The following is a 20,624-nucleotide window of genomic DNA, read 5'->3' as shown; positions in this document are numbered from 1 at the left end:
ATAATAATAATAATAATGAAATATCAGTTAACTGTTAAGTACTTATTTTACTAGTTATTATTGTCAATAAGTAATATTTTTAGGCCAATATCAATTATTGTAAAACTCCATGCATCTTCACCCTCTTATTACCCCACACAGGTTGCAGAATCCTTGAATTTCTTCGGTGCGTGACCGACAAAGCCCTCGTTGGTCACGTCATCAAGAATTTCACAGTCACTGCACCAGGTTTAGCGTTCTGCCAGCACAAATGTTTCATTGAACACGAATGTGTCTCGTACAACCTGGGACCAATACAAGGATTGCTAAGATCGTGTGAGCTGAGCGATGCTGACAACGTAACCCGGCCTGGCCACGTGCAACAAAAGGAGGGCTCTGAATACTGTCCAATCAAGGTTGGTAAAATCGTTACAATATACACGTGATAGGTTCATTCAAAAAAAATTATACTAGTTAGTTATATTAAGCAGACCACGTGTCATTTGCTTAGCGGTTGCACATCACAAGTCACATGAATATTGATACAACTCAAACATAAAAAATAAGTTCTCAAGCGAATGACACGGGCTTTTTGAAAGAGCAATGATATTACTAACACTCAAGTTAAAGAGGCTGACTATTATTAGAGATAAAACTTACTTTCAAACGCTTATTAGAAATATGAGTCGCTTTTTTTGTCGTTTGTTTTCATGACTACATTTTCTTTTATCCTTCGGTCTCAGAATCCCTGCGCGTCTAGTTCTTGTTCAGCGAACCAGTTATGTACACCTTTACCTTCGATGGATATTTACAACTGCAGTGGTGAGTGTACCATACCAAGCCGTGTCGAGTCGTGTCGTGCTTTTCCTACGCATTTATTTGTTATCTCTCTTTACTGTTTCTTTTAGCATGTGAATCTCCTCTGGGGATGGAAGATGGAAGGATTCAAAACTCTCAAATCACCGCCTCATCTTACTTTGACAAAAGATTCTACCCATGGCTTGCTCGCTTGAACCTAGAAGCAACCTTAGAGCACCAAGGATCTTGGACGGCAGGCCAAAAAATGGTGGGAGAATACATTCAGATTGACCTCGGTAGAATGTACAAACTAACCAAGGTGGCCACGCAAGGTAGAGTACCGGCTGATTGGCATACCCAGTGGGTTACCAAGTACTCGCTGGCGTATAGGGCTGATGATCCCACATGGACAGACTATAAGGAGAATGACATTATCAAGGTAGGCTAAAAATTAGTATGACTGACCTACCATTTTGAGGTCTTCGTAGCTAGGAATAATTCTTTTTTCACTAAAAGGAATTTAATAACAAATGGATTTTTTTTTAAAAATATGGGTTATATGGATTGGTTTGTTTTTGTTTTTGTTTTGTTTTGTTTTTGTTTTTGTTTTGTTTTTTTGTTTGTTTTTTTTTTTTTTGTTTTTTTGTTGTTTTTTTTATTTTAAATCTTATATGGATAAGATGGGATTCGAATCAATCCATTAAAAAAATCAAAAAATCAAAATAAAAAATAAAGATAAAATTAAAAAAAACGATTCAAATTTGCCATACCCCCGAGACATCCGTAGAGCTGAGGCGGCGTATGGACTTCGGACCTGACGGCGATTAAATCCTTCTGCCCTTGGGTGTACGAATTACGCAAGAAAATGTTCTAGCCGAAGCATCAGGGGAGAGACCAGCCGGCCCCCAGACCATATCGGCTGATCCCTTGCATCTCTGCCACGCACGGAATCGGTTTAAAAAATATTGTTAAAAAGTCTAGTCTATTCGGTGCATCGTTTTCGCGGCCTATTGTTATGCTGATTCCGCGGAACCGTGGCTCAGTGGATAAATCGTTGTCGTTCAGATACTGCAGAGTCAAGGTCGTTGGGGGAGGGTTAGCACTTGGATGGGCACCCTTTCGCTCCTTTTTTCGCTTTTTTTATTTTATTTTATTTTATTTTTTATTTATTATTTATTAAAGTAATAAAATATAGAATAGGGAGTTTTTTCATTCTTGAGTAAGCTATTCCTGTCTACCCAAATCTGTCAAATTAAAATCCATTAGAGAAAAATCCCTGGGGGGAAATGAAACTGCCGGCCATTTATTATTTTAAGGGTTAAGGTGTTATTTAACTCTCCACTTTTTATTAGAATCACATATTATTTTGTCTTGTTTGAACACCGTCATCAGGCTCATACCTTATTTGGTGTTGTTCGTACCGAAGCCAGACCCCAATGCATCCTATTTATAGAAACTGCAAAGGCCTATTTGTAACTGTCAGTATAGCCTGCGTGCAGCCGAACTAACTAACTGTTAAGTCTTAGAGTTCTGGACAACATGCTGGTTTGCGGAACCTATGAAATAGATCGCAATGTAGCTTGGAAATGTCCTCTCTTAAGAAAGAACTCACAGCTCTCGATGTAAAGGACATAGAGAAGGAGGCAGCACAGCTGTGTTCAAACTGAGATTCGACAGCTGAAAAAGCTTCGTTCCACAAGTCCTCGCTAAATTCGCCATTTTGATTTCAGCAAAGACTGAATAATATAAACGAAGGCTCTGATAACCAATCGGAAACTGCTTTAGTTATAACCAATTAGAATTTGGTCTTCGAATCCATACGCGGGGGCGTGGGGTCTTAGTCTAGAGAACACGGTTTGTGTCGTTGCTGCACGCTGGCTATTGTCAGTAGTCAATAACTAAAAACTACAACTAACTTAACATCCTCAGGTTTTTCCTGGCAACAGCGACAAAACAACGGTTGTGACAAATGACATTCTGGTTCCAATTGTTGCCCGGTTCGTGCGCATCATTGTAAAAGAAGCCCACGAGTGGCCATCCATGAGAACTGAACTTTATGGATGCAGATTCTGATTCAAAAACAATTAAGCAATTTGTTATGAGTCTAGAATAGACAACATTCTCCAAGCAACCTCACCCGCTTTTCCGAGGTTTAAAGCCAGGGAAGACTAGAAACGACTTCGTGGTGCAAAGGTTTGTGGGACGAAAGATGAAGGAGCTTTTTGGTCTCGTTCACAAAAGCAGTCCCATAATCCAATGCATATCACGGGTTTGTTTCCAGTCTATACGTTGATTAGAAAGGCGACGACGTCTGCACGACTGAATTGGACCAATGTATATACCCCCAGCATAGTGTCATAAAACACATCAAGGTTTAATTAAGAAACACTTGCTTGGCTTTTACCTCCAGAATGGATCTTGTTATATGCGAGATCATAAGGCCCCCAGCATGATTCACTACTAACAAACCAACTAATATCTCACACACAAAAAAATCTATTGAAAATATCGTAAATGTAGAACATTTCTCATAAATTTAATTCATTTGACGTCGAACACGCAAGAAGTAATTAATCGATAAAGCACTCGACGCAAGATTGAATTGGAATTTAGGAGTTGATTCATTTATTGCACGTGGTGGAGGGAGAAAAACCGGAGAACCCGCAAGCAAATCCTACAAAGCAAAGGAGAGAAATGATAGACAATGCTTGTGCTTCGTGTGGCATTTTCCCAGGCAAATGATTTGATGTAAACGCGGTTGAACGAGTAGGGTTCTTATTCGCACAGCACATATATATGACATGATTAGTTCACACTAGGGCGTCATTTGCAACTAGTCAACTACAGTATAACTGTTGGATTTTGTTATGAAGAAATTAAATGGAAAAAAATCACCTGACGTTACATGAATAGCATTAGTATTATTAGACCCATGAAGGTACCAAGGGACTAGGATGTAAACATGGTAAATTTTTACTGCAGAAATACATATAATGGATAAGGGGTCTTAAGGACGTTATAATTTGGAAAAAAATTTGGCTGGAAGGGTAGTATCCCTTTGGAATATCAGATCTATTCTCGTACACAAAGCCTTCTCAGCTTTCTAACGAGAAATCGATATTTTGGTGGGAAGGGTCTGGGTACCAGAATGTATTAGGATCGTACTTTTAACAAATTCACTCTCAATTTTAAAGAAGGGCTGCACTTCAATCGACTGTTCGACTTGTATGTGTCCACGAAGTTTGAGGTCTCGTTCGTTGACTAGCATTTTAACGACTGTCAGAAAGAACTGCAATAAAAGACAATATATAGAGGGAAATTTTAGACTCAAATCTCCCTTCAAAATATTGTTTTTATTGCAGTAAATATATTATTCGAGTCTTGGGAAATGAAGTTGGATATCTTTTCGGACTGCTTGCCGTGTTGTAGCCGGCGTAGAGAGATCATATCATTATAATATTTTTCAATATTACGAATTAAAGTGCAAATAACAATACGAAAAACTCGCACCCGTGCCACCGGGTGAGGTGCAAACCGGCCATATCAACCTTCTTTTGCGATCCGCCTCCGGTCCCATAGTAAATTGAGAAACAAATGCGTGCAGCCGTGAGTTATTGATAAAATAAATAAAAAAAATTTCAAGCATAAATAACAAAGAAAATGCATGTAGAAGAAAGAGTGTAAACTACACCTTTTTTTTTCCTTTTTTTTTTTTTTTGCGAATCACTTGCCGAAATTCAATTTCACCAAAAACAAGGTTTAGTCATTAATTTCGAATTTAAAACATAAATCCTAATATATCAAGGTGTCTCTCACTATCAACATTGATAAATATTTTATATTTTACACAATTGTTCGAATCTACGAGAACCTACAGAAGTGTTTGCTATGCTTGTTCGGGTTCATAGTTAATGCACAGTGCTTCCAGTTTAAACTAGTGTGGGAAAGAATAGCTTGGTTTGAAATTTTTTACGTTTGTGCTGCATGTAAATTATGAAGGTATCATTTGAGAATGGTTTTTGGATTGTCATTTTGATGACTGCCGTGAACAGTCTAAGGTAGGTTTTCTCCTAATTTATAATTATAATCCTGAACAGTGTCAGTAAGATTTGACTTTCTTATATTTTATATCGGTTAAATCACTACAATGATATTCTAGTATTTACTCATATTCGAATTAAAAAAATGTAATAAAATAAAATGAAAATTTCTCTTCATTTCTGCAGTTCAGAAATCAATTTAACTGCTCATCATGAATATTCAAAATATAAATATTTCCATCTTTTGCTTTCTATCTTTTGCCGTAAATCATATATATAATTTAACGAACTTTAAGTGTTTCTTAGTTAGCAGATACACATGTACTATGGCTTGAGGAATTCGCGTGGCTTAAACTTTAATTTTTTTTCACCACAGCAGGGTGGGATCCAGGGCGAATAAGGTCGTGGGAGTTGCAAAGTTTTTACATTATAAACACTAAAGGAGAGTGTCTATTCCGTCCTCCCCCTCTCCCCCAGTCGCCAGCGGTGCTTGATCATGTGACTGACTTTCTCATAAAATTACTTTCGTACCAACACTACGAAATAGAAAATATCCAAATGCCCAACCGTATATAACGAGTCTGATAAACTATTTTCTAACTTCATTTAATAAATAATCATTAAAAGACACAAATTTTATTATCATATTCAATATACTTATTTTATGTGATAATATTAATTCAATAAAAGGGGAGAAGATGATTGGGATACGAAGACGAAGGAAATTCCAGAAATTTCAGCTCATTTAACACAAACTTTAAAGACTTATGATAAGAGGTTACGTCCAAACGCTGGAGGTAAGCCGAACAAATTTCAAAGATAATATTCCGAGTCGAGTATCATATCATATTTGATTATAGATCGCGCAAAGAGAAAAATGCAAACCTAGACTACTGTATATTTGGAGTTCGAGTTTTTGCTTATAAATGATTAATTTTCAAATCACCGACAAACTAACAAAATAGCTACGCTTGTAAAACATCACAACCAAGCCAGCTTTGCACAAACCTTTTGGCAGCTTTTGGCGTTCATTTATCATGTGCACTTCCCTGCTAGCAGAGTCTCCTTCGTTCCGTGGCAATTCTTGGCAGAATTGATATGATAGTCTCCCTTTTTCTCTGCCAAGAATCACAAACCAGGGAGATTCTGCTAGCAGGGAATATGTGTACACGTGACAGGTGTGAAAAAGGCCTCTCAAAATAAATAAAGTAAATGATTTAAAAGAATCTATATGAAGAAAATTTAGTTTCTAACAAAGTGGTTCAATGTAAAACTTAATGAAATTAGACCGACGAATCAATAATATCCTTAGGTGCGTTTTGCGTACAGAGAACTGATCGATAATAATATATCAGATTTAGAGCAGCGCTGCATAAGTCAGAATCTTGTTGAAGAGAAAAATAGATTCTGTTCATTTGAATTCCATCTACCTCATGTTCGTTCGTCCGTTCCGTTATTCATTTTGTCTTATTGCTTGCTCGCTCGTTCGTTTGCTCGCTTGTTCGTTTGCTCTTTCCAAGGGCGTAGCCTCCCATTCAAGCGATTGAGAATAAATTTATGCTTGTTAAACAAAGTATGAAAATACATGGCTTCCGCTAAAGTATGGCCCATATCGATACCAATAAAAGCATGCAGATTTTATTGTTGTCCATTGATATTTTAGGTAAACCAGTGGAAATAAGAGCCGAATTTAAAGTTGGCTCAATAGGTGAAATAAATGAGGCAGAAATGGTAAGGATATTATATTATTTTAATTTTTCTAACTACTACTACTATGCAACTTATTTCCTCGATAATTTTCTCTTCGAGAATCTCGAAGTGCTCGCGATCGAGGTAAAGTTTGAGAAGCATGGGTGATGTGCACGGTTAATATGCTGCGGCTATCAGCGTACACGCGTTGTGCCCATGAACGTCCTGGATCCCAAGTCCCAACATCATATATGAGTAGAGTACGAAGAAAAAAAGTCAAAATGCACTGAAAATTTTTAAAAAAAAGTTATCCCAGGCCCATCTTGAGTAAGGCGGGAAATGGCCACGTGGCCTGTTCATTAGGGTATCCATTCCTTCTACTGCGAAATAGAGAATCTTTAGAGAATCTTTGCAACGTTTTTTTCATAGAGCTACTCGCTGGATATATTTTTCCGTCACTGGTGGATTGACACTCGATTGAAATCCAACTTCTCCCAACCTATAACACTCTCATTGGACGCGTCTTCCATTATCTGGATCCCTGATACGTATTTCTTGAACTCAAAAAAGTCTGAATACCATAAAGTGATAGGGGACTGTATGAGGCTTATACTATGGCCTAATGGAAGCATTTATTACAGTGTCAGGTCAGTAGGTTATACCGGCTTTGATGAAATTGGACGCTTGTATGATGGCTTCATTTGACCCCCACTTCCATAATGCTTCGTAAATTTTCTTCCTTATTTAAATTTGTATCCCCTCATGAGAATAGTAAGACAACATTTTAGAGAAAGTAAAAATCAAGTTTCCGAAAAGAATTGAGGCATTCATGAACGCAGGTCTAAATGCTCAAAGAAACAGATTTAGGAAATTTACAGATCATATTTTAAACTCTTCATGTCGGTTTGCGTTCCCTACGGATTCTTTGTCTATGAATCATGCGAATCATTATGAGATAGAATTAAAAGCAAAATTGCAGTTATAATATTGATTTTTTTTCCATTTATCTTTATTAGATTAAGTTTGTTGTTACGCTGTGAAATGGATCTTCGTCTTTATCCCTTTGATATACAACATTGCCCGTTTATCGTGGAAAGCCGTAAGTATATACGGTACCTCTTTACCTTGGACGTAATGTTTGCCCATTTTTCAGACCACGTGTCATTCTCTTGAGAATAAGATTCGGCTTTGTTTGAGTAATATTTATATTCATGTGTCTTCTTATGCGTAAACGCTTAACAATGAAATGATACTCTGGGCAATGACACGTGGTCTGAAATGGGAAAATTGCAAATGGCATATTGGAAATGGGCTATTATACCTCTGTAGGGTTTTCAGCTTCCCATCCTCTTTTGGAGCCTTTCCCTCCCCCACTTAACACTGGTACATGACCAAAAACCGACCTGATAAAAGATTTGTCGTCGAACTCCGAAATTTGAAATATTTCGTATTAAAAGATCCGTTCCGACAGTTTTAGATTTCAATTTATTTGCCAGATTTCTAGGCTCGATTTATTTCCAGCTGTGGTGGTTTAGGTGCGCCCGCGATCCTCTTCCCCTCTTAGTTGGGGAAGGCTTGGGAACAAACGACAACCTAACGGCTGTAACCAAGCCTACTATATGCCTTGACTTCAAAATCTCTCACCAGACGCATACACAGAAGATGACGTCGTATACAAGTGGAATCGTAATAGGACACATGGTATAGAAGTGGCGTCCAATCAGACAGCGCAGTTTTTTCTTTTGGAAGCCAAATTAGAAAACACTTTGGTTAAGAAAATAGCAGGTAATTTAAGTACATATGACTGCATATGTGGCAAAATATGTCACGATTGGACAAAACCGGGAATAATCGCAATCCTATTTTCGGTTTAGCATTATTATAAAATCTGCTTTTTACTTTCAAAAAATGCCTTTATCTACGATGGTGACTTTTTTCTTTTAAATTCTCGACGATTTCACTTTTAATCGAGAGAAAAGTAGAGATGGCGAAAAGCAACAACAACAACAACAATAAGTATAGGTAATAGGACTCCATGCTGTCCAATTTGAAAATAATTTGAAGAAAAAAATTCTGAGGACTGACAAAATTGGAAAGGTCTATAGGCCGAGTCCAATTTGGCAGACAGAGAAATTTTTTGAATTCAATTAATTTCAAATTGGATAGTTTTCCCTCGAAAGAATGCGAATGGAAACGATCCAAATGAAAAAGAATTTGAAAATAATACAATAGCTGCTTATATATGGGATTATAGAGTGACAGGGGCGGCGGAAGCAGGGGGTCTCTGGCCCCCCCACTAGATTTTTTTGGGGGGCCTGGCCCCCCCAGAATATAATGCCTCACACACACAAAAAAAAAACGCATGAGATTTGGTTATGATTACCATTATTTATTATTTTGATATTACATAATTTTCTGTATCTAAAAAATATACGATATATCTAGCGACGACTTGCATCATTTTTGTGTCTCTCAGCACAATTGCAAGTGGTTTAATGCGCGCAAAATGTTACTGATTGAAATATCACACATACACGTTTGTAATCAAGCTAAACAGGGAGGGGGGGCTCATTTCAAGGTACCGTGAAATATTGGAGTGCCCCCCTAAAATTTTTCAGCTTCCGCCGCCCCTGAGTGATGATACAACAACAACAACAACAACAATAATAATAATGATAATAATAATAATTATTATGAACATAATGATGATGATGATGATGATGATAATAATTGGTATTTATGAAACAATAATCAGTGACACTTTGTGCAAAGCTTGTGCAAAGCACAAGTGCACAGAGGGACAGTTCAAAGTCATTTCCGGTCCAACTGTTCGACTTCAAAATTTGACATCGAAATTTGACGTCGTCGATTTAGTATCAAGGTTCGTTCAGTAATCTTATGCAGTACTTTGGATTTCAGGTACTTATTCCACGTTGTTTGCTACGTTCTCGTTCAAGCGTCGATTAGAGTTTTTCATTATGACGGTGTTCGCACCAGCCACCATCTTAACACTCATGTCATGGTGTTCTCTGTGGATATCGTCCAAGGCTGTACCCACCCGTATCTCATTGTGTATTACCACTATCTTGTCTATTATCTTACTTACAAGTACTGCTAATTCACATATGCCCAAGGTATGATTGCGATTTACGACGAGGTAGTAGGCCACTCATAACAGAAAATTACTTTTGAACCAGTAGTATAGGGAATGGGGGTTCCAGCGCAATCTCAACACGGGCAAGACCCGCGTCAAAAATCCACCTACGGAAACAACCCACTCCAAGTGTGGTTGGGGGCAACAGCGCAAATATGTTAGTCTATATATGGAGTGCGAAGAATGTAAGAGAACTTTTAAGAAAGAAGCGGATTTGAAAAAGCATTTGAAAATGAAGACGAAGTGTATGAGCAGTTATGATTGTGGATGTGGTAAGAAGTTTGAGACTAAGGTTAAATTGTTTTGGCATTGTCAGGACTGTGAGTACGACTACGACGACCTAAAAAGTGCTTGGTATTAGGTATAAAATATTTCCTATTATATAGATGGAATCCCAAAGCAACTTCAGCACGGTGTCAATACCCGGTAACGGTGAGATTGACGTTAGACAGTTTTGGCGTCAGTCAGAAAGGAAGGTTAAAAGGACTCTCCGAAAAGGTATAGAAGAATTAGGAGCCCTGAAAGCGAGCATAATGGTAGAAGTAAGTTTGTCAAAAGACGAGGTAATGACGACAGCAATGTTGCGATCAAAGTCGTTAGTGATATTAGAATCCACGAATCTGGATAGGTCACTCAGTGAAGCCTTAGAAGCAATAATGGAGTCGCTGTCTAACTACACGAAAGAAGGATCGGGTTGGACAGTAGAGGAGGTTGAAGGAATAGAGATAAGTATAGCCAGGTACGTACCCATACGAGGGGGGAGTTACGTACCGCTACCAACGTGGGTAGAAAGGAAGAAGGCTATTGTAAACGTGAAGAATGAAGACAATCGATGCTTTATGTGGGCAATCAGGTCTGCACTGTATCCAGCAGAGAAGGATCCCTGTAGGACAAGTAAGTATCCCACAGATGATTTAGAGTGGGATGGTGTGGAATTTCCCATGCAGTTGATAGACATCCCCATATTTGAGGAAATAAACGATCTAGCAATTAACGTTTACGGAGTCAGAGAGCAGACGATAGTACCGTTAGTTCTGTCAAAAAGTAAAGGAGAGCGCGTACATTTATTCTACCACGGCGGACACTACTCATGGGTTAAACACATTAGCAGACTATTCTACAGACATACTAAGCACAAAGGCAAAAAGTACTTCTGTGACTGCTGCTTGCTGTCATTTACATCCTTAAATGCCCTAAAGAAACACGATGAGATCTGCCGCGGAGTCGAAGAAGTGGCGCAACGGATCCAGATGCCCACCGACAAAGAGCTTTCATACGCAAACCATCAAAAGCAGATGCAAGTGCCTTACGTGATATATGCAGACTTTGAAGCGTTGATAACTAAGGAAGAGCAGAAAAGTGGTGCCACGAATAAGGTGGGATTACACGAGATCTGCTCCTTTGGTTACATAGTAGTCAGATCAGACGGTAAGGCCGACCCTCCTGTGATTTACCGAGGTAAGAACGCAGCTAATGAGTTTCTAGAAGCATTGCGAGAAGAGGAGGGAGAGATTAGAGAACAATTAAGACGTCCAAAGAAGATGGAATTTACCAAAGAGAACCAGGAGGCTTTTAACAAGGCAAAAAAATGCCACATTTGCCAACATACGCTTCTTCAGTTTGGAAGACGAGCCAAGAAAGCGTGGGATGAAGATGGAAAGTATCTAGGAGAAGCTCATTTTAAATGCGGGAAGTATGCTAAGAAAGGTGAGAAGCCGGGAAAGCCCTCCACGCACTGCATTCACTGTCACAAAGCATTTGTTGAGGATTTCTATGTGGATAAGGTTAGAGATCACTGCCACATCACGGGTAAATACAGAGGATGCGGCTCATTGGAAATGCAATATAAACTTCAAAGTAAATCCAGACATGGAGATTCCGGTGTTCTTTCACAACCTCCGCGGTTACGACAGTCACTTACTCTTACAAGGAACAGACGGCTCCGAAGTAAAGTGTATACCCAACAACAAAGAAAGGTACATGTCCGTAACTGTGGGCAAGCTGAAGTTCTTAGACTCGCAGCAGTTCATGGCGGACTCCTTAGCAAACTTGGTTAAAGTACAACACGGAGTTCCCCATTTCCAGTCAATACGGCGCGGAAAGGAAAGGAGTCTACCCATACTGAATACATGGACTCCTGGGATCGATTCGAAGAGCCCCTACCACCCAAAGATAGATTCTACAGCACCCTAAACGAGTCTGGTATAAAGGACGAGGAGTACCAGCATGCGTTAGATGTGTGGGAAAAGTACTCCTGTGAGAATATGGGAGAATACCACGACATCTACCTACGTTCAGACGTAGTGCTGCTCGCAGATGTTTTCCAAAGCTTTCGAAAGATGGCAATGGAATACTACGGGTTGGATCCAGCGAACTTCTACACGGCTCCTGGGCTTAGTTGGAGTGCGCTTCTAAAGAAGACAAACGCGCAACTGGATCTCCTAACGGAGTACGACATGTATCGGTTTATGGAAGACGGTATTCGTGGCGGCGTATGCGGGCCCAGCCGACGTTACGCCCGCGCAAACAACCCCTTAGTAGAGCACGACCCAGAGAAACCAACCACATACATTTACTACCTGGATGCGAATAACCTTTATGGTTGGGCAATGTCACAGTACCTACCTGTGAGAGACTTCGAATGGGATCCAGTGAAGCCGATAGACTTCTACATGCAGGTAGGAAAGGAGGAAGACAAGGGTTACGTCTTAGAAGTGGATCTGGAGTACCCAGAGCGCCTGCACGACGAACACAATGAGTTCCCCTTAGCACCAGAAGCGATAGAGATACCATTTAAGCAGCTAAGTCCGCTGCAAAAGCAAATGTGTCCTGGTTACAAACCGTACAGGAAACTAACTATGAACCTGATGGATAAGAAGAAGTATGTGGTACATTACCGCAACCTGCAGTTCTACGTGCGACACGGAATGCGCGTAGAGAAGATCCACAGAGTCCTAAAATTCACGCAGGAACCCTGGATGCGCCCCTACATTGACTTTAACACGCAAAAGCGTACCGCAGCGAAAAATGACTTCGAGAAAAACCTCTTCAAACTGATGAACAACAGCGTGTTCGGAAAGACAATGGAGAACATCCGCAAGCGCGTAAGCGTAAAAATAGTCAGCACCAAAGAGGAAGCAGAAGCATACGTGTCACAGCCAGGCTTCGTTAGATACGTAGAAATGCTGAACTTCTACGTGATTCACTATGAAAAGGGCAAACCTCTTACTAAACAAGCCCGTTTACACAGGCTTTACGGTGCTGGATCTATCGAAGCTGCTTATGTACGAGTTCTACTACGATAAGCTTAAGCCAAAGTACGGAGACCGCTGTCGCCTCCTGTACACAGACACCGACTCCCTAATTCTAGAAGTGCAAACGGAAGACGTTTACAAAGACTGCCTCCCCGACATAGACGAGTACGACACCAGCGGTTACCCGAAGGAGCACTTCCTTTACTCTGCGAAGAATAAGAAGGTAATTGGGAAGATGAAAGACGAAATGTTAGGAAAACCCATCGTGGAATACGTGGGTCTGAAACCAAAGATGTACAGCGTGCTAAAGTTAGACGGCGTAGAAAAGAAAGCTAAAGGCGTAAAAAAGTATGTGGTTAAGAAGGACATTACGCACGAGTCCTACCTCAACGTATTACGAACACGCAAGGAACAGCGGCATAAGATGAACAGCCTGCGCAGCTATGGTCATCAGATACATAACGTCACGCAGGAGAAGGTGTCACTGTCTGCATTTGACGGTAAGCGATGGATGTGTGATGACGGAGTGCATACGATAGCATTCGGACATCACACGATAAGCAGTTCTTCTTTGACGAACCCACGCGTGGGGCCATCGTGAAGATAATACAAGATGGGCTGACCCTTCTTAGCTATCGCACTTCGGATCTGGTAAGTTTCCAAAGACCAATTAGGATCCGTAGCTCTTTTGGATCCTCCTTCTAATTCACCCGGCTCATAGAGATATCGAACCGTGACATCGCCTAATCTTTTTTCATGGGGGAAGACCGCCCTCGAACTTCTGACGAAGGATTCGTGTTCCACGTGTTTCTTTTTTATGGCATCCTTGGGTTTCATTCCCGTAGCCCTGGCCGCCTCGTTGTTCAAAGCCGCGACGACCTGGGGGAGCCTCTGAGTCCATTCCCTGTTGCGTTTGGAGGGATCTTGCAGCTCTTTCCAATACTGGTACCCAAAGAGGCGCTCGGCCAGGGTCTTATTAAATCTTTCGACGATGCTCTGACCCCTGTGGTACTCAGATTCGGCTCTTCTAATCTTAGTGTCGTGGTCTTTCAGGGTCTTAGTAACCACGCCCATAAACTCCGTCCCCGCATCCACTTGCAGCAGCTTAGGCCATTTCAAGACGCGCTTATAAATCCTACCTAGGGCTTCTGCGACTTCCCCAGAATCCTTGCTGGTTATGGGTTCGGCGTCCTTGTATCTGCTTGCGATATCAACTACGGTCAAAGCGTACCTATAGGTCTTCTTTCTCACCTTGTCGTGCGGTAAGAAGAGCAAATCTGCCTGATGAACTTCATTAGGGGTATTTACGGTAAAGCTGGGCCTGGGAATGTACTTAGGCACGGGAAGATAAACCTGCCAGAGGGTTTGTTTTTTCAACCAGTTCTTAGCCGTTTCATCTGATACCCTGGCCGCGGTCGCGAGTTTTTTAATAGCCGACGCTCCTTTCCAATAGCCTTCAGGCCCATAGTAAATCCTTTTGAGTTTGTCCTCTACGCGGCCCATTATATGAATTCCAAAACGAGATTGATCTTACGTCCGTTAAAATCCGCCGTCTTTCCGTCCACCTTAATGGTGATGTTTATGCTTTCCACCAAATTAGACAAATCATAGCTCAAAGAAATGGGGGTGTATTCTACCAGGTCAAATGGATTACCTTTGGGTAGAAACTTGGACATAAGAGAAGACTTTTCTCCATTATTGTAACTATGGACCAAATCGCAATAGACTTCGTAAGAGGATGCGACTTTCCATTTCACATCATATGTACTGCCGCTATTTATCGTGGTACTAGTAAGACCCAGGAGTTCTACCAATGAACTGTCCTTCAAATTAGTGCTTCCATTATTTTTCTTAAATGTCATTTCATGGGGTAATCCTGTGGTAAGAGTATATCCATGCTTTGCTAGCTCCTTAGCCAGTGTTATAGGTGTGTATTGGGAATCTGGTATTTTTGGTTTGGCGGCATTGTCAACGACAAAGCCATCAATTAAATTATACCAAGAATTATACAAAGAGCAACTAACCAACCGAACCTTACAGGCTTTGATGGGAGGATTCAGATAAGTGGTAAAGTCATTCTTGTCGCTTTCCAAAAAGACGATCATTATATTAGATACGCCAAGGCCACGCCTCCTGCCAGCCCTGCGACTCCTACGAAGACCAACTCACTATTTTTTTGTTTCTTAGAAGGCTGGTAGTAATTCTTAAAGTCAGGCTTCTTTAACACCACTGTTGGGTGCGCCTGCGAATAAAGTTTGAAGGCGTAGTCTGTGTTTTCGAAGTTCTTATCCGCCTGCATTTTGTCTTGGTAATTCTTATCCAACCAATCCCTGTAGGCTTGTCTTTTTTTATTCCAAGCCGCCACGTCCCGCTGATATTTCTCCAGCGCTAAGTCGTGCCTTTTTCTTTCGGCGTTAGATTCTGCGTTTTTATCACCGCTAACTAATTTATCCAGATATCTACCACCATAATTAGCTCCAGTGAATGCTAAAGCTGCAATGACTCCACCTGCGACTAAGCTAACCATTATATGTTAGGTAGGTACTTTTCCTTTCGTAGGTAATCCTTTAGCATGATAGCCCCGCCTACGGCAGCGGTCATCTTAGCAAAGTTAGCGAAGCTCTTGCTTGGGTCTTCAGTAAAGTCTTCTTTGAGCACTTTCTTACCTACCCAACCAATACCCGCAACAATAGAAGTAATGATAGCTGCTTCTTCAACAGTTTTCAACAACGCGGTCGACATTATATTACAAAGCGAGAAGGTTATTCCATTTCAGGGATTTTGTTTTTTCTGACCTCCACAGGTGCGCGATATGTTGGGGCCTCCCACTTTACTTCTGGCTTCGTAGCCCGCCATTGTAAGTAGAGGCTGCCTGCTGCTATAGCAACTCCTAACGCGCCGATGACGTACCCAGGATTAATGAAGGATTCCTCTTCTCTTTCCTCCACCTTTTCCTCCTTCTTTGCTTTGTTCTTTTTATTCATCTCCGCGAGCTTCTTTCCGGCAGCGACTCTGCCCGGAGATTTAGCCTTGGTAATCTTGGTATCTTCTACGGGTGGTTGTTCTTCGGTGTCACTCATCTTATATTAAGGGACTTGAAGGACTTGACAAGTAACTTGATGACGACTTGACAATGACTTGGCAATGACTTGACAACGACTTGACTAAGTACTTGAGAATGACTTAAGGACGACTTGACTAAGTACTTGACTAAGTACTTGAGGTGACTTGACAACGACTTGACTAGGTACTTGAGGCGGCTTGATCAGGTACCTCAGCAAGTGCCGCCTGGAAGACCTTTTCGACTTCTCTGTCCTTCTTGAAGTCCTTCCAAGATGTTCCTAAGGAACCTAGTACCTCCTTCAAGTCGACATGCTGAGCTACGTGCAAAGCCGCAGAGGCGACTGCCATTAACTTACCGCACTTCAAAGACAACCACCCACAGGTTATCTTAAGTTCTTGGGCGATGACATAGTCCTCGCTTATGTCCTTCCGCAGTTGCTCCACGTCGTCTATGGGCAGTGCAAGTCCAAGCAATTTAGTCGCGAACTTAATGGCTGAGTCTGCTACGGCGTCCGTGGTCTTACTTGCGAGGGCAGCCTCGTACCTCTTATGGAACTTCTTAACCTCCTCTTCTGACAACTTATTAACTTGCTCATGGGTAAGTTCCTTACCTATCATTTCTTTACACTTCCCCGAAGACACAAGGATGTTAAGTTGTTCCTTGAGGTTACTTTCGTCTAACTGTGTGGGGGCTTCATCTAAGAGCTGCTCAATCTCCATATACATTAACGTCATAAGGAAACCTCAAAGAGAAGATCATTTTGGAATGTTGGTGCGTCTTTAAATGCCGCATGTATTCGTGCAGCTGTTCCTTGCTTATCTCACCACCGTAGTCGCTTAAGATGGTTTCCAGATCAGACTTACTGGGTGTATAAAATACTACGAGAGAGCCTATGTTTTCCCTAAAGGGTTTAGAGACACTGGTAAGCTGCTGGGAAAGCAACCAAACGCTGATATTGTCGTGTCTGCCGCTGAAAGCGAGCTTCACTAATTCGGAGGTGCGCCTTTTTACGTCGTCCCCACAGGCAATGTCATCCAGTATGAGTAAAGTCTGTGTATCTTTAGGGAATTGCTTGTGCCAGAACTTCAAATGGCTGGATAACTCGTTAGGATCTAAGATATCTACGAAGAAGTCGTCATCTTTCACTCCTATGCCTTCCCAGGTGCGGTTATTCACGTAGGTGGGACAAAGCAGCACGATATAGTCAAAGCGGTATCTAAAGGATCCTAATAGCTGCTCCACGATGAACTGGGTCTTTCCGCAGCCGGTGGGTCCTACTATCAGAGCGTTACAAGGTATGTGATTCGGGTTCATTTATATTTAAACTTATTCGCTAAAATATATGGAGCCAGTGGAAGCAGTAAGGAGGATTGCCGCCGACGCAAAGGATAAAAGAGACACCATAGAAATGCAAAGGGAGGAGATAGACCGGCTGAAAGAGCGCGTACAGGAATTGTACGATGAAATGTGTGGTCTGAAGCGTGCAGAACGGTTTGGCGCGCTTTTGACAATGGCGGGCTGGGCTAAGGAGTCCATTAAGGACTTCATGCGATATCCCCCATAGATATATGGATTACATTTGCATGGAGTGTGGACAAGCATTCGAAGCCCAAAGTGAGTTAACCCATCACTTAGATTGACTGTAAGACCTTCAATATATGGACTGCATTACGTGTGAAATACCTACCGACTGCATTTTCCCCCCTAAGGAGCCTACTGAACCATCCGACATAGACGCAACGCCATGTAACGAGGTATTCGTCGAAGGACATTGGTGCTTGGCGGATACTAAAGCACAAAGGACTTTAGACGACGCTCAAGAAGAGTAAGAGGTCGCAAAGAAGATCTTACTAAGCCCCGGCAAGGGGGATTAGCATAGGTCTTTCTTTTTTATTGTTATTTTGTTAAGGCGGCTGCAGGATACTCTAAAGGTAGGTCTTAATAATTATCGTCATTTTGTTAGTTCATCGTAATTGAAGAACGATACCTTATCTTTTTCTTAATGGGGGCTTAACAAAATAACAAGAAATAATAGACCCTATCCTAAAACCCTCTTACAGGGTTTAACAATTTAACAATAAAAAATAAGGTATATATAATGAAGTGCGTGCAATGTGATAGAGCTTTTAGTAGCAAGCAGCGACTGCATTACCATCTTTCCAAGAAAGTCTGTCAGAAGACCATTAGCACTGTTTGCGGTGACTGCGGTAAGGAATTGTCCACTGTACAGGCCCTACGATATCACCGCGAGAACAGAGTCTGCCTTAAAGGTCATTGCCATCGATGCGATGAACCCCTCTTTGAAGAGAACTGGCATAAATACCGCTGCCGTCGCTATGACCTCGAAGAAGTTGTCTGTGAAACCCACGGCGATTTAGCAGAGCGATGTTGCCCCCTTGAAACCAGCCGGGCGCTCACGCAACTTAAGAAGGAGATCGACGAAGACTTCGTATGCTTCGACGACTATGAGGGTGTAAGGTGGGAGAATAGGGAACACTGGGATGGCATCTGCGACCGATGTGGCTGTCAACGTAGCGGCCAACATATTTGGTGCTGCCTTTACGATGGCCCTAAGCCCTTAGATCATTACCTTGCTGTAAGAAAAGAGTGGAATCTACTTAAGGTATAATGTTACCTTACATCGCAGCGTTCCTAGGAGGTGTGACTATTACCTTATCAGCGTATGAAATGGCGGAAAAATTGAGGGCAGACACAGCAGATGACTACTTATCCGCCCATGAAGAGGATTAGTCGCACAACGGATTATCCTCCGCTTGACGTTCGATGTCAAACTTCCATCGGCCGTTTACCTTACCATGACTGCGTAGGTGTGTATATTCTTCACCCTGCAGTATGTATCTCACACAGTCAGGCGCCCAAAGGCTGTATTCCTGACCGTCGCGTTCTAAGACCAACCTTAAACGGTTAATGTCTTCGAATGCGACGTAATTTTTTATTCGATATGAAATGCCATGTAGCAAGTCGCGCCAGTGAGTTTGTTCAAGAATCATTATATCTATGAAATATTTTAAGGTGCGTGCTTAAAGTGTCTTGACCTTTGAATGCCTTAATGCACCAAGGGCAAGGTATGCGAATGCCGTCGACGTAACGGTCGATTTCCATGCAGATCAGATCGTAATCGTTGCTCACCATCGTTAAGTATCCATTCATTTCATATTGCGTTAATACCGCTTTTTGTTTGTCGGACAATACGCCGTTACCCTTTGGCGTCTTCAGTTCCAGACAGAACCCATTGTATTTCTTATGGGAGTTAAGAATTAGGATGTCGGGTTGACCTGCCTGGTAGCCCTTTTGCCAGCACTTTATCCTTTTACTGCTGGTATCTTGCAATTCCCCGAGTCCAGGTGCTAATATCAGCGTAGGGTAAAACCGGCGTATCTTATCGATGACCTTCTTCTGTAAGTCGAACTCAGTCTCGATTTTGATGATCAACTTATTTGGACTATCCAACGAGTATTTCCCCTTCTTCCTTAACGTAGGTAGGACGTCTTCGAAGACCCAATCTTGGAACGACTCTGCCGTTGGCAGTTTGGAGCTGAATATCAATTGATACAAACCAGCCTCCGTCACATACAGGGATTGCGGGTGTAAACCAGAAGGGAGGCGATTCACCTCCAACTCGTTAAGCCTCTTCTTATGCTTGTTCCGCACGTGAACTTTAATAGCATCTTTGGTGTCTGCATAACCTAATGCCTTTGCTACCTCCTTTGCTTTAAAGTACAGCTCATCGCCTTGCACTATGCATTGCAGTTTAGTTTCATTGTTTTCGAATACGCGGAGCATATTATACGTAAGGGATATTTTTTATCCTTTCGCGAGCCTAGTAGGCAACGCTCTTTAGCTGATTCATTTCTACGCTCAGTTGCGCGTCAGACACGACGAAGATATATGCGTTGATCTTAGTAGTGTCGCTGGCATGTTTGGTGCGCTTGATCTCCAACGTAATACCGTCCTGGGTATTTACCAGCCGCAATCCCTGTCCATGTAGGTCTTCGTCGTTTGTCGTGCGCATGTCGATCCACAGCGCGTACTTATCCTTAAAGAATTCCTTTGGGCCAATTTGGTCGCCAAACTTACGTGCGACTTCCCGGTACATGTCCGTGGGCTTTATCCCTTGTGAGTAAACCTTATTAGGCACTCCGTTGATGCTAACGCCTACGTTAGTGATGTTAGGATTAAAGAATGCCTCAGAGTCACGCAATCCTGCCGTGTATGTCTTTGCGAACAGCAACATTATCCCTGTAAGGCTGCGTCTGGGTAGGTTAATGCTTTGGTTGATGACCTCTTCGACGTTGTTCGTGAAGCTAAAGGTCTTGTACATCACGACGTGATCGTAAAGGAAAGCCTTCCCGGAGCTGTATTCCATACCGGCGCTACGTGCCAGCTCTTCGCTGTATACCGTCTCGTACTGCAGCTCCAAGTTCTTGATGAAATAAGGATCCACGGCTGATGAACTTACATCTTTTCCTTGCAGGATGTTCGTAGTATCTGCTAGGGTCACTTCGAACTGCAGCTCGCTTAGCTGCCTTGGGTAGTATGCACCGTGGTTCGTAATGACTTCAAAGTCCAAAGGAACGACATATTTAGTACCATAAGCCGTCTTTATTTCGTCTTCTCCCGAGGCG

General features: G+C 41.8%; 1 protein-coding gene across 1 annotated transcript; it reads left to right on the top strand.

Annotated features, from left to right (window-relative positions):
- Positions 1-779: 779 nt before the first annotated feature.
- On the top strand, positions 780-18,729 carry LOC148912060 (gamma-aminobutyric acid receptor subunit gamma-2-like). Its single transcript, XM_089027935.1, has 11 exons — positions 780-801; positions 888-1,216; positions 2,707-2,774; positions 5,508-5,614; positions 6,481-6,548; positions 6,936-7,153; positions 7,523-7,605; positions 8,154-8,291; positions 9,426-9,640; positions 17,888-17,909; positions 18,626-18,729. Exons 1-11 carry the CDS (start codon positions 780-782, stop codon positions 18,727-18,729), a joined length of 1,374 nt encoding a protein of 457 aa, XP_088884061.1.
- The last annotated feature ends 1,895 nt before the right edge of the window (positions 18,730-20,624 follow it).

Source organism: Actinia tenebrosa, unplaced genomic scaffold, assembly GCF_029948245.1.
Source record: "Actinia tenebrosa isolate PJP-AT-01 unplaced genomic scaffold, QUT_ActTen_1.0 PGA_scaffold12__29_contigs__length_12842862, whole genome shotgun sequence".
Lineage (NCBI taxonomy): Eukaryota > Metazoa > Cnidaria > Anthozoa > Actiniaria > Actiniidae > Actinia > Actinia tenebrosa.
This window is presented reverse-complemented; position numbering and strand designations above follow the sequence as displayed.

What these genes read in the sequence shown, in the direction of transcription:
- LOC148912060 (XM_089027935.1), top strand. Translation starts at nt 780, where the DNA reads ATGGATATTTACAACTGCAGTG. An exon ending in AAATAAATGAGGCAGAAATG is followed by an intron (nt 6,549 to 6,935) that starts GTAAGGATATTA and finishes TTTTTTTCATAG; the next exon opens with AGCTACTCGCTGGATATATT. An exon ending in CTAATTCACATATGCCCAAG is followed by an intron (nt 9,641 to 17,887) that starts GTATGATTGCGA and finishes TATTTTGTTAAG; the next exon opens with GCGGCTGCAGGATACTCTAA.